Raw genomic sequence first — 12,839 nt, 5'->3', positions numbered from 1 at the left:
GAATACACGAATGCGGTACTAGTAATTATTGATATACATACATACTAAAATTACATATATAAACGAATAAATATGTATAAATAATAATTATACTTACACATATATAACATATACTATATTATACACGAAATTGAGAATAATATAAAGCACTTACTGCTTGGATAAAGTAAAAAAGTGAGCGTGAACGTGTTTTATGAAAGACGGTTTAGTCGGTAGTCTCTTAATGGTATCAGGTATAATTAATGGTATAATTTTAATCAAATAACCAATAACCTAAATATACTTGGATCAGAACTTAACGACTTTTACAGCACATTTGGGCGCCTCGCTCAGGTTCTCCGTGCAGGATGAAGGATTCAAAAGAGAGGATAGTAGGTGAGACAGTCGCAAGCCTCCCGAGAAATTACTTACAGTACAGGTTTAATATAATTTGTTGTTAGTTATTAATTATGGTCGAGTTGCCAACCCTAACATAGGACTTTGGTTCCAGGTCCAATGTAACAATTTCCCGTCGGAGCAAAGTACAAGGTCCACGTTAATTTGCAGTACTAAGGGTTTCCAGACATTTCTATTTAAAGACACCACATTCACTGGGAATGTAATGTTTGTTTTACAAATTGTAAATACAATTATTAAGCACACAGTACGTGTATGTAGGTATAAGTGGTATGTTTTTTGTGAGTGACAATTTTCAATTATTTATTTATTTATTTAACATTTTATTGCACCAACATTACAGGATTTGTTGAACAATTTTCAATAAATACAGTGTAGTACAAAAGGCGGTCTTATTGCTAAGCAATCTCTTCCAAGCAACCTTTGGGTAGAAGGAATTAAAGAATAAAAAGGTAGGTGGCGCGATAAAAAAGATATTATTCTTAATAAAAATATTTTTCTATTCCTTTTAAGATTTCGCTGTATCAATAGTGACGTCATGCTCCGACTCGTGTGGAGTGTTGCTACACTGCCCGCTGACCACCACCCGCCGTGATGTCCATTAAACGGCTCACAATATTACAAAAATAGAAATATATTCTTTGGAAATATCACCTTACTCGAACTGACTACAGCATAGGATTCTTCAAAAGGGGGGTAAAGAGGTTTCTTCAGGGTCTGCAATGCGCGCGTAATAACTCTAGTATTGCAGGGGTTTATAGGCTACGGTAACCACTTACCATCAGGTGGGTCATATGCTTGTTTGGCACCTCAGTGGTATATAAAAAAAAAAACTGAACTGTATATGTTCAGAAAATTTAGTACATTGTTGAACGTATTATCTTGACTTTAGTTTTTCATTTTTCCACACAGATTTCTCCTACAAATTTGGGGAAAGGGATTGTAAGTAACGGGTATTAACGGCCTCATTGCTAGCAATATATACTGTCAGACCGGCCTCCATGCGGTTCTCTCTGGAAAACATCATGGTTTTTTTTCAACATTCAATAAATACTTCACGATGGGCTAAACTACCTGACTCCATCCTCACACGGTCATTCCTCATTGCTGCTCAGCGGATATCGACAGCGCATCTATAAAAATATGTCTCCTATAAACTATCATAAGAATTGTTTTTATGCAACATCTGGAGACCGGTAGACAGCAGAGGTCGCCAGTTCGGGGGCCGACCACATACTCTTTTTGTTGCAGTATCCGGCCGTAATGCTCCTCAAATATTGCATCTAAATTGTCCACCATGTACCTATAATTCCGTCACCCGTATCCAATAGCGAGGACGGGATGCCTTAAATATTGCACCGCAAACCATAAAAAAAAAAAAAAACATAGAATGGCAAACAAGCTGACGGCCCACCTGATGGAAAGTGGTAACCTTCGCCTATAGACATGAGCAGTACTATAGACATAACAGTATTGTTTCGTCCATGATACCTTGCGTCGCCATTCTTCAGGACTAAGGTGTTATACCTCTGTACCCTGTAAATTCACCCCATATCCCACCCTTTAAACGAAAACACAGCCATGCAAACACAACTGCTTCACGGTTGAGACAAAAATAAGATAGAGGTATCAAAACAAACGATTTTGTATAGAACTAAGATTCGCTCTGATAATTTTTGTTTTTATACCACTGAGGTGGCAAACAAGCATACGGCCCACCTGATGGTAAGCGGTTACCGTAGCCTATGAACGCCTGCAATACCAGAGGTATTACGCGCGCGTTGCCGACCCTGAAGAAACCTTTTTACCCCCCTTTTGAAGAACCCCATAATTTTGTAACATTTGTACTTCACCTAATAGATCAATATCTGTAAAAAACAATGTTCTCGCAAATAAAAAAAAAACAATTTTCATATGCTGTAGTCTCTTGGGAAAACCTCGGCAGGGAGCTCATTCCATAAGCTGAGTGTTCGTGGGAGAAAACATCTCTGAAACCGCGTTGTACGCAACCATTTAAGCTGTAAGGTATAAGGATAAATTATCCAGATACACTTGTCTCCGTTGAATTCCAGCAATCCAATATGCGGTAAAAATAGTGAAACCGATTAACACGATATCTAATTAGCGTTAGGTAAATATTTTGCCGAAACGTACAATTTAGAGGGCTGTGTATAAATAGAGGTGTGGCAATAGGGTGGGCCATCGTAATGATGTACACGGTGTGTTGACTCGGGAGTCACCCCGACGTGTGGCCTTGACTTTATTTCTTGTAGATATTGCAGTTTGGTTTTGTGGTTGTATTCTAAGTGACCTTGGGGATGGCATTGTATATAATTGGGATGACTAGCATGCTTACGACCCTTTTGATCTGTAAGTTTTTTTTTATACGACTTAGAATGGCAAACAAGCTGACGGTCCACCTAATGGAAAGTGGTAACCGTCGCCTATAGACATGAGCAGTACCATGGACATAACAGAGTATACTGTTTCGTCCATGATACCTTCTATGCGTTGCCATTCCTGAGGACTCAGGTGTTATTCCTCTTTACCCTGTAAATTCACTGTCATTCTAAGTTGTATACAAAAAAAAAAAAAACTAGCTATGTATTTACATATATTCTGGATATTAACACGTTTTTCGTTTTCCACATGTCTTTATGGCATTCTCGCTGCCACATTTAAAGAGTAACATTAGTGTATGTTTAACAGGTAACTGCTAATAGATTTTTCTCAACATTGTGATTCTTATTTATTTTTCCATTTATCAGTGTTTCTATAATATCATATTTTGGTTATCTCCGGTCGCAATTTAACAATCACTTACTTTGTCTATTATGAGATTCGATTGACACATTTATTTTTTTAAGTACTTTTTCTCTAAATGCGAATAAAATCATTAAGTATGGTTTTATTAGCTGTTGACGAAATAGGTTTATTTCAGTTATTTAGAATCTAAATATTTCATCCCACTATTGGATATATATTATTTAATTATTATATTGATATTATTGTTTAATTTATATATTTGTGGAATAGTTTAGTTTTGGTATATGACTTTAATGGATTAATTGTCTTAACTGGCACTAACGTATTATGCTTATTCACTTTTTTTATTATTATATTTAGTTCATAGCATGGCATGGCATGAAGAAAAAAAATTGTAATAGATGGCGATATATAATAATAATAAATAATAGAAAGCAATAATAGAATTTCATCGTGCCTCCGATCAAACTGTTTATAATTATTCCTCTCTATCCAAAGGTCTACCAGAGGGAGACTTTGTACAAAAGTCGATTGCTTGGGTACCTCTGTCCCATTCGTGTTTCAACCGTGAAGCAGTTGTGTTTGCATGGCTGTGTTTCGGTTTGAAGGGTGGGATATGGCGTGAATTTACTGGGTACAGAGGAATAACACCTGAGTCCTCAGGAATGGCAACGCATGGAGGGTATCATGGGCGAAACAGTATACTCTGTTATGTCCATGGTACTGCTTATGTCTATAGGCGACGGTTACCACTTTCCATCAGGTGGGCCGTCAGCTTGTTTGCCATTCTAAGTTTTATAAAAAAAAAAAAAAAAAAAAAAGGTTGCCTGGAAGAGATCGCTCTTAGCGATAAGGTCGCCCATTGTTTTCTCGTTGTGATTATTTCTTGTAATTGTTTATATTTATAATAAGTTTACTATTGTAATCTTTTGGAGGAAACAATAAAGAGTATCTATCTATCTATCTATCTATTTTGCTGTAAATATATATAGCTATAACAGTATCACGAATCTTGTGTCTGTATACTATATACAACGTGCAATAATATACTTTAGCTGAAAGTTGATAGAATCGGTTAGCACCTACGTTTTTGTAAAGGAAAATATTCTTTGTTTGATGTAGTCTCGAAGCAGAGCATAATATGGTTTGTGTTGTAGATTAGTTGGCTGGATTATAAAGTAGTGATGCGTACGACCTTGACGTTTCCTTCCATTTTCTGACGACTTCAAAAAGAAGACGGTTATCAATTCGGTTGTATGAGTCCCATGGAAATTTTATCAAAATCGGTTCAGTGGTTTGAAATAAAATAACTATTCGGGGGTTCGATCCTTACACAATACAAATATTTTTATACTTGAGTAGATAGAGTATATATATAGAATATATATGATATGTTACATACATTTAAGGAAAACTTATTTAAGTTAATCAATTGTTTAGTATTAATATTGGGATCATATGATACATGTAAGTCTATTTATTTATTTAGAATACGAGTACAATATCAAATGGAGGCGTATGTAATGGACACACACAATGTATTTTATTTATATTTCTTTTTATTGTTATTTTTAATAAGGAATTTCGCGACTGTCTCTTGGCCATAACAGAATATCAGTGTTTTGCTCTTTTGAAGGCAAAGCAATAAACTGAGTTGTGACCATTTTGTGTTACTATGGCACACGCATGAAGGAAAGGAAAGAAGGGAGACTGTTGGTATATATATTTTGTTTTTTTTTTTTGTTTTGTTGCTTTTTTATTTTCATTCTTTTATCTCTTTTACTGTGTGTTATGTGTATATTTTGTTATTGTAATTTGTGTGCTGTAATTAATGTAAATAAATTATCTATCTATCTATTTTTTATTACAAGCTTTTGTTTTACTTATATTATATGTTATTTAGTTAGTTTAGGTTAAATCGTGCAAGCTTTTTTTATACAACTTAGAATGGCAAACTAGCTGACGGCCCACCTGATGGAAAGTGGTAACCGTCGCCTATAGACATGAGCAGTACCATGGACATAACAGAGTATACTGTTTAGAATAAATAAATAAGTTGCTTTAATCAACATTACAATTAACATTGATAATTCCAATTTATTGTAAACGACATGTTTTTACTTGTTTCTGTATTAACATTCTGTATATCTTAAATGCTTGTATTAATCGTTTAATGGATTCGCAACTGTGTTGCAATCAATTGTTTAGTCTTGTGCGTTATTATGAACTACAGACAGCGATCGAAGCGTCGGCCAAGCAATTACGAGCAGGGAACGAGGTGGCAGTCGTCAGTCGTCGGTGCCACAGTGGTTCAGTGGTCAGCCGTCACTGCTGCGTGTAGTTGACAGTAGATGCCAACAACCCGCGCGCGAAACACGCTCGCCCGACCAATGCCGCCGTCCTATCGCTCGCGCGTCAAATTAAAGTAATACCGCGGATATATTTGAGAGCATCGAAAACAAATGGGATAAAAAGGAACACTATTTATTGAATTCAAAGGTCTATTAAACAGTTTCTATATTCATACTTGCCCAAAGACAGTTCGTGTGATATTAGTTTCTAAGTTAGAATTTTTAGTATTTGTGTTGTGAACTTTGTGTTTGATAATTATTAAATGGAGGAGCAAGGAGGTAAATTGTTAATTAATTTATGTTTATTAAGTTTTTTTTTTTTTAATTAAGTACTGGTGAACATGAGTAAGTTGTTTAGCGAATGTTGCTTTTTTTATGGCTAATAAATTGATAGGACAGTCGTTCGGGTGAGCACTACGTGATAACTGGGTGTATTAATAGAAAAAGTCGGTGTTATATGAACGTTTTAATATTTATTGCTTCGATAAACTCGCCGGCTTTGTCACTTGTTGCGTTTATGGCTGAGCAAACTGACTCTGTTCCATTTGCAATTTGTTTTTTTAATTTAATGGATGATAATGGTATGGTAACCCCGCCTGCGCTATCGGTATACACCGGCGGGGCACCAGTGAAGGATGATAGGTGAGGATGAAGCAGGTCAGTTAGCCCATCGTGACACATCTAACAATAAATCAATCACGATGGTTTCCAGGGGAAACCGCGTGGAGGTCGATCTGACAGGGTATATTGCTAACAATGGGGTTACTAGTTCCCATTACTAACAATCCCTTATCCCTCCTATTCCATTTGCAATTGACTTCAAAAAGAAAGAGGCTCTCATTTTAGTTTTATGCTCTTTATATTTGTTACATGAGGTAACAATGTAACTGCGGGGGGAAAGGGATTGTTAGTGATGGACACTAGTAATGGCTAGCAATATACCCAACCAGGTCGACCTCCTCGCGGTTCCCCCTGGTAACTATCACGGTTAAATCCTGATGGATTCATCATGACGGGTTAACTGGTCTGCTTTCATTCTCATCTATCACCCTTCACTGGTGCTCCGCCAGCGTATCCCGTTAGCGTAGGCGGGGTTGCTATTCCATATTTTTTAAATTTATTTACAATATAGGGGGCAAACGAGCAAACAACAAAAAATACTGTAACTGCGTCAGGTTAAAACTGATTTGGTTTTTTATATGATATACTTACAGATTGGTTCCATGGAAATTTTATCAAAATCGGTTCCGTAGTTTAATTCTAAATCAAAATAACAGGTTTTGCCATAGTTGAAGAAGGTTTTTTTTGTGGAACTCAATTTTTTTATTATTAATTATTAAGATCAGTCAAGTATTTTTTGACTGTATTACAAATGAAGGATGAAAAAAAAAACAAATCTTTTCCCCATAATATTAGTCTAGACATGTGAACAGTCCGTTTTTATGTGCTTAAAATAAGATCGGTTAATACTAGAATTTTTGAGTGCGTTCCTTTTGCAGTCAATTTGATTAATTTACTCTCGTATTGATTCCATTTAAATATTCTTTTTTTTTTTTCATTTACATTAAAAATATTATTGATCGTAGCTGTTCTAGACTTTAAACATAATTTTACAACTGTACAAGTTTAAATGATAATAGTGACAGATGGGATGCTTCAGCCAAATTCGTTTGTTTTTTATTTTCCTTTTATTTATTTATTTTTGTGTCAGGTGTACTATACATTAAGCTAAAATTATTTTACCAACAAATTGTGCATTGTAACTTGTAATAAAGATTATAACTGTCATTATAGATAAAAAATAATGTGATTTTCCTTTAATAATAGAATATTATGGATTATATATTAATTAAATATTACGCTGAATTTTCAGTCGTCTTCAAAAAAAGGGGAGTTTTTCAAATCTATTGTGTAATATTAAACGTTTGTTACCTCATAACTTTGTCATTTATAAATCCATGTGGAAAAGTTTTTTGTATTACATCAAAAGTTTAGTTTTTAAACCGAAATAATTGGTTTTACCACGATTGAAGTCGGTTTTTTGTGTACCACAATCTTAAATTATTAGACCCCGCCCTGTACAGACACTAGCGACTCGGCGATGCGTTCGCATGAATTAGAAAGAAAAAAAAAATTGTTAATTTTTTGCCTGTCCTCTCATGTTGTTATTAGGCTATTGTAATATTTTTTTATAAATATATTTACTCGTAAGTAATCTTAGTAACTTGGACGATACAAATTTTTAGCCCATTCGTACAATGTATACTATTCGTCTGATGTATCTATCAATGGGGAGAAAGACACGCCCTTTTACATGGTCGATAAATTCTACTCTCGTATTGTTCGTATATTAATTAAGTCACATTGAGGACTGTGATATGGTTACGTGAATTCTGACATGTTCATGGGACATTAAAGTCACTTTACCATATCATATACCTTTCCTGAAAATAGTGACTCGTGTAGGGTTTAAACCTTTGCTCCCCGATGGTGAAGCTTACAGTAAATATCGGTGTCTTAACCTAATGAGCTAACGAATCCTGTTTGTGGAGCAAAATTATACATTATTATTTATTTATTTTCATAATAATTTAATGTAATTCATGATAGATTAACAAGTAATTTACATTTCAGTATATTTGTATATATTTTCTAATATGTCATGTCATATATTTTATGTGACGTTACGGGTAAAAACTGGTATGTCTATGTGTGTGGAAATGAATAAGAATAAAAGTTATTTAGAGTTTGCTGCGAGAGAATTCTTGTAGAGTTAAGCTCTGTTAAGCTTAGACGTGTGCCCCGACATAGAATGCTCCACCCCTTTTTTTCACGTAGGTGTCGTAAGAAGCGACTGAGGGAGGGCGAGGGATGGGTGACAGCGTCTTTCTTTAAACATCTCTAAAACCCTAACTGCGGTTGTCAACCCGCCTGTCAAGCTTGGCTTTACTGGTAAAACTCTCCTTATGGGGAAGACTTATGTCCAGCAGTGGACAGTGGAAATAATAAGCGGTGCTCTTAGATACTGCCCGCATTGTACGCCGGTTTCTCTCCCTGGGGCCCTGAACCCCGGCCGACTGTGCTTCTGCCGGGGTTAGTTTGCCATCTCCTCTCCTTAAGAGAGGAGATGGGAATTTTTGTAAAAAATAAAAAGCTCTTCTTGTATATTTGCTTATAATTTTATGATTTTTTTTTATACGACTTAGAATGGCAAATAAGCTGACGGCCCACCTGATGGAAAGTGGTAACCGTTGCCTATAGACATGAGCAGTACCATGGACATAACAGTACACACACATACTGTTGCCATTCCTGAGGATTCAGGTGTTATTCCTCTGTACACTGTAAATTCACTACCATATCCCACCCTTCAAACCGAAACACAGCCATGCAAACACAACTGCTTCACGGTTGAAACACGAATAATTTTATGTATTGTTAGTATATATAATAATATATAATTAAATAAAAAAGGTCCATCATGTTTATCGTTGTTTGATAACATTCTAACCTCTTTATACATAAAAACTAAAACATCCTATAAACCTATTTTAATTATTAAGAGTCTTTGATCACTTTCTTTCAAGTTGAGAAGTTAGCGTATAAGAAAAAGACAAAACACATCAACAGCTAAAATAGGTTTATAGAGAAAGAAAGAAGAAAGAAAACATTTGTTGCCAACAATAAAAAGAGTTACATTGATTATTTAATAGAAAACAAATTACATTTGTTATTGCCAATTTATTCCCCGTATAAGGGGGATGACATATAAATAAGGGGGTAGGAGTAAAAGTTGGTGCATTATCTTTAGTAGGAGGGAAAGGGATTGTTAGCAATGGGGACTAGGGATCCCATTGCTAGCAATATACTCAACCAGGTCGAGCTCCACGCACTATTTAACTCTTTTCTGCGGAAACAAAAATATACAATGACATATAAGCAATTCAAGTGAAATACAGTACTATTCCTGGTTAATTCCTTATAAATGGGCGGACGAGTGGCGGTCCTCCACCGTGCGTTTTTCAAGGCACTTTCTTCCACGCACAACCACTCTTTGTGAATCAACTTCCAGCAGCAGTATTTGCGAACCGATACGACAACATAACCTTCAAGAAAAGAGCATATTCCTTTTTAAAAGGCCGGCAACACACCTGCAATGCCGTCGGTGTTGCGGGTGATCATGGGCTGCGGTAGTCACTTACCATCGGGTGAGCCCGAAGCTCGTTTGCCCCCTGTGTTGTAAAAAACAAATTATCATTAAATTGACCTGTTTTTAGTCTAATCTATTGCCTTTTACTGGTGCTCCGTCAGCGTATACCGTTGTGGCTGGTGGGGTGGCTATTCCATTTTTACTATGAAAAATATATCTTTGATAACAGCGGTCGGCTACGGCTGGGTGCTACGGCTCGCGTCATAGACGCTACGCTTCCATGCGTGTACAATACTCACTGATAACTTATCAGTAATATCTGATATTGTCGAATAATAACTGTCGTGAGTCGTACTGTATTGTAATTATTTATGTTGACTTCATTCATATTTGGAACTCGGGGATGCCCGTCTAGTTAAATTGTTTATTAATGCGTTATGCGATTTTTTTTTTAATGGATGATAATGGAACGGTAATCTCACCCGCGCTATCGGTATACGCTGGCGAGGCACTAGGGAGGGATGATAGGTGACGATGAAATCAGGTCAGTTAGCCCATCGTGATGAATTCCACTAGAACTAACAACTATGGTTTTTAGAGGGAACCGCATGGAGGTCGAGCTGATAGGGTATATTGCTAGTAATAATCCCCATCACTAACATTCCCTTTTTCCTCATATCTTCGTCAATTGTAAAAAAACTTTGTTTTTCTTTTTTTTTTTTTTTAATTGAAAGATTTGGTACTGTTTTAATACAAATGTAATAATTAAAGTAGGTAGGTTTGTTTGTCGAACAAACCCTTAACTCAGTTTTTCACATATTTAATAATATAATAATAATATAAGCCTTTATTCAGACAACATTTTTTTTTATAACAACTTATTATTTATTTAATTACTGTTGTCTGTTGTTATTTGCTTATTAGCAAACGCCTCCTCCAACTGCCTCCAATGGTCCCTGTTGCTAGCAATTCTTGTCCAAATTCCACCTGCTTCAGCCCTAATGTCATCTACCCATCTTCTATGTGGTCTTCCTCTTCTCCTTTTCTTGTCTTTCGTGTACCAAAACATTATCTTTTTACTCCATTTATCTCTCTATAATCTTATTTACTACATGTGTCAATTAACTCCGTCCATAAGGGGAAAGGGGAGGGGGTTTCGAGTTGCCAGTAGTTGGCTTGTCAGGCAGATTGGCAACTGCAATTAGGTTTCAGTGATGTTTTAAGAGAGACGCTGCTGCTGACCTCTCGACCACTAAGTTCCTTTATTCGACTTTTACGATACCTGTGGAAAAGGAAAGGACTATGTTATAATTTTATTTTATAACAATTTCCGTTTATTTAAAATTAGCGTTCATTAAAATTAAAATTTTAGAAATAAAGTTTATAATTCACAACCAACCTGTTTCTAAATTTTTTTATAGTTTATTTTTTTCTATCAATAGGGAAGGCAAAGGAACTAAACCTATACAGCCACTATCTTCAATTAATATCTGGTATTAATTTTTTCCCCCCGTTTTGTTATATCAGACTTCTTAATTATAATATAAGTACACAATAAATAATACTGACATTGACATATTTTCGTTAAAAGGTCAAATGATAACCGTGACACGGCGTGCCTTACTGACCTGCCCAGTGAGATCATTCTTTCCGCGATTCCTAACGAAAATAGATAGCTTATGGCACTCCCTCGACTGAAAACCCAGCCAGACGTCGCGGTTCACACACATAAATAGATGGTCGTTTCACATTCAATATTGGAGAGGGAATCCATTCATCCATACAAATTATACTGTCGCTGATTATTTTTTTATACAACTTTGAATGGCAAACAAGCTGACGGACCACCTGATGGAAAGTGGTAACCGTCGCCTATAGACATGAGCAGTACCATGGACATAACAGAGTATACTGTTTCGTGCGTTGCCATTACTGAAGACTCAGGTGTTATTCCTCTGCACCCTGTAAATTCACGCCATATCCCATCCTTCAAACCGAAACACAGCCATGCAAACACAACTGCTTCACGGTCGAAATACGAATGGGACAGAGGTACCCAAGCAATCGTTTGTACAAAGTCTCTCTCTACATACCTACCCTGTCATATTGCTGGCAATGGGGATATTAGTTTTCATTCTCATCTATCACCCTTCACTGGTGCTCCGCCAGCGTATCCCGTTAGCGCAGGCGGGGTTACCGTACCATTTTCACCTATCAAAAAAAAGTCCCATTTGCTAATAATGCCTTTGTCTTGTCATTAATATGTAGGTTACTATTGCAATATGTACAGTTTTCTAGCTATTAAAGTTTCTAGACACAAACTTGGGTCGTTAAACTATTTATCAGGTCTCCTCCAAATCATATGCCTGTAAATATGTTTACATAACTTGAGGACAGTAGGGGCACGAGTTGGTTCACCGAACAACACATACATTCACATTATGTATGAGCCTGATTAACTAACAATTACGTATTTGTAACAATAGTAGTAAATAAAATGCAATCTTAATTAATTTCTTTGTATTGTAAAACATTATGATAAAAAAGTAAATGCACTAAATAATTGACAAATATAAAGTATTTTTAAAAAAAATCTATACAAGAACAATTATCCTGTTAATATTATAATTGCAAAATGTTGCAAGGATTAATGAATGAATGATAACTTCATTTGTTTTTATACAAGTTATTAATATTAGATTTTTTTTTATACAACTTAGAATGGCAAACAAGCTGACTGCCCACCTGATGGAAAGTGGTAACCGTCGCCTATAGACATGAGCAGTACCATGGACATAACAGAGTATACTGTTTCGCCCATGATACCCCCCATGCGTTGCCATTCCTGAGGACTCAGGTGTTATTCCTCTGTACCCAGTAAATTAACGCCATATCCCACCCTTCAAACCGAAACACAGCCTTGAAAACACACCTGCTTCACGGTAGAAACACGAATGGGGCAGAGGTGCCCAAGCAATCGACTTTTGTACAAAGTCTCCCTCTGGTAAATTATAAATGCGAATAATTCTATTGTACTTGGAACGGAGAAGGACATAGTTGTCCTGGTAAAAAACTATAAAAAATTAATGTACAATAAATTCTTTGAATAAATAAATAAATGTATATCACAAACAATTTTGCGTTGAGCGCATATTTCTGTGGTCATTATTGTTGCT

At 35.9% G+C, this 12,839-nt stretch overlaps 1 protein-coding gene across 1 annotated transcript in view; it reads left to right on the top strand.

Moving 5' to 3' along the window:
* The first annotated feature begins 5,433 nt into the window (after nucleotides 1-5,433).
* LOC113518817 (synaptic vesicle glycoprotein 2B-like) overlaps nucleotides 5,434-12,839 on the top strand; it is a 52,930-nt gene continuing 45,524 nt past the window's right edge. The window contains exon 1 of the mRNA XM_026903816.3: nucleotides 5,434-5,792. Coding sequence (XP_026759617.1) covers nucleotides 5,777-5,792 — 16 coding nt within the window. The 5' untranslated portion in view covers nucleotides 5,434-5,776. The remainder of the gene's footprint in view (nucleotides 5,793-12,839) is intronic.

This window comes from Galleria mellonella, unplaced genomic scaffold, assembly GCF_026898425.1.
Source record: "Galleria mellonella isolate WM207_F2 unplaced genomic scaffold, CSIRO_AGI_GalMel_v1 utg1812, whole genome shotgun sequence".
Lineage (NCBI taxonomy): Eukaryota > Metazoa > Arthropoda > Insecta > Lepidoptera > Pyralidae > Galleria > Galleria mellonella.
The sequence above is the reverse complement of the archived record's forward strand: the minus strand, read 5'-3'. Positions and strand labels throughout refer to the sequence as shown.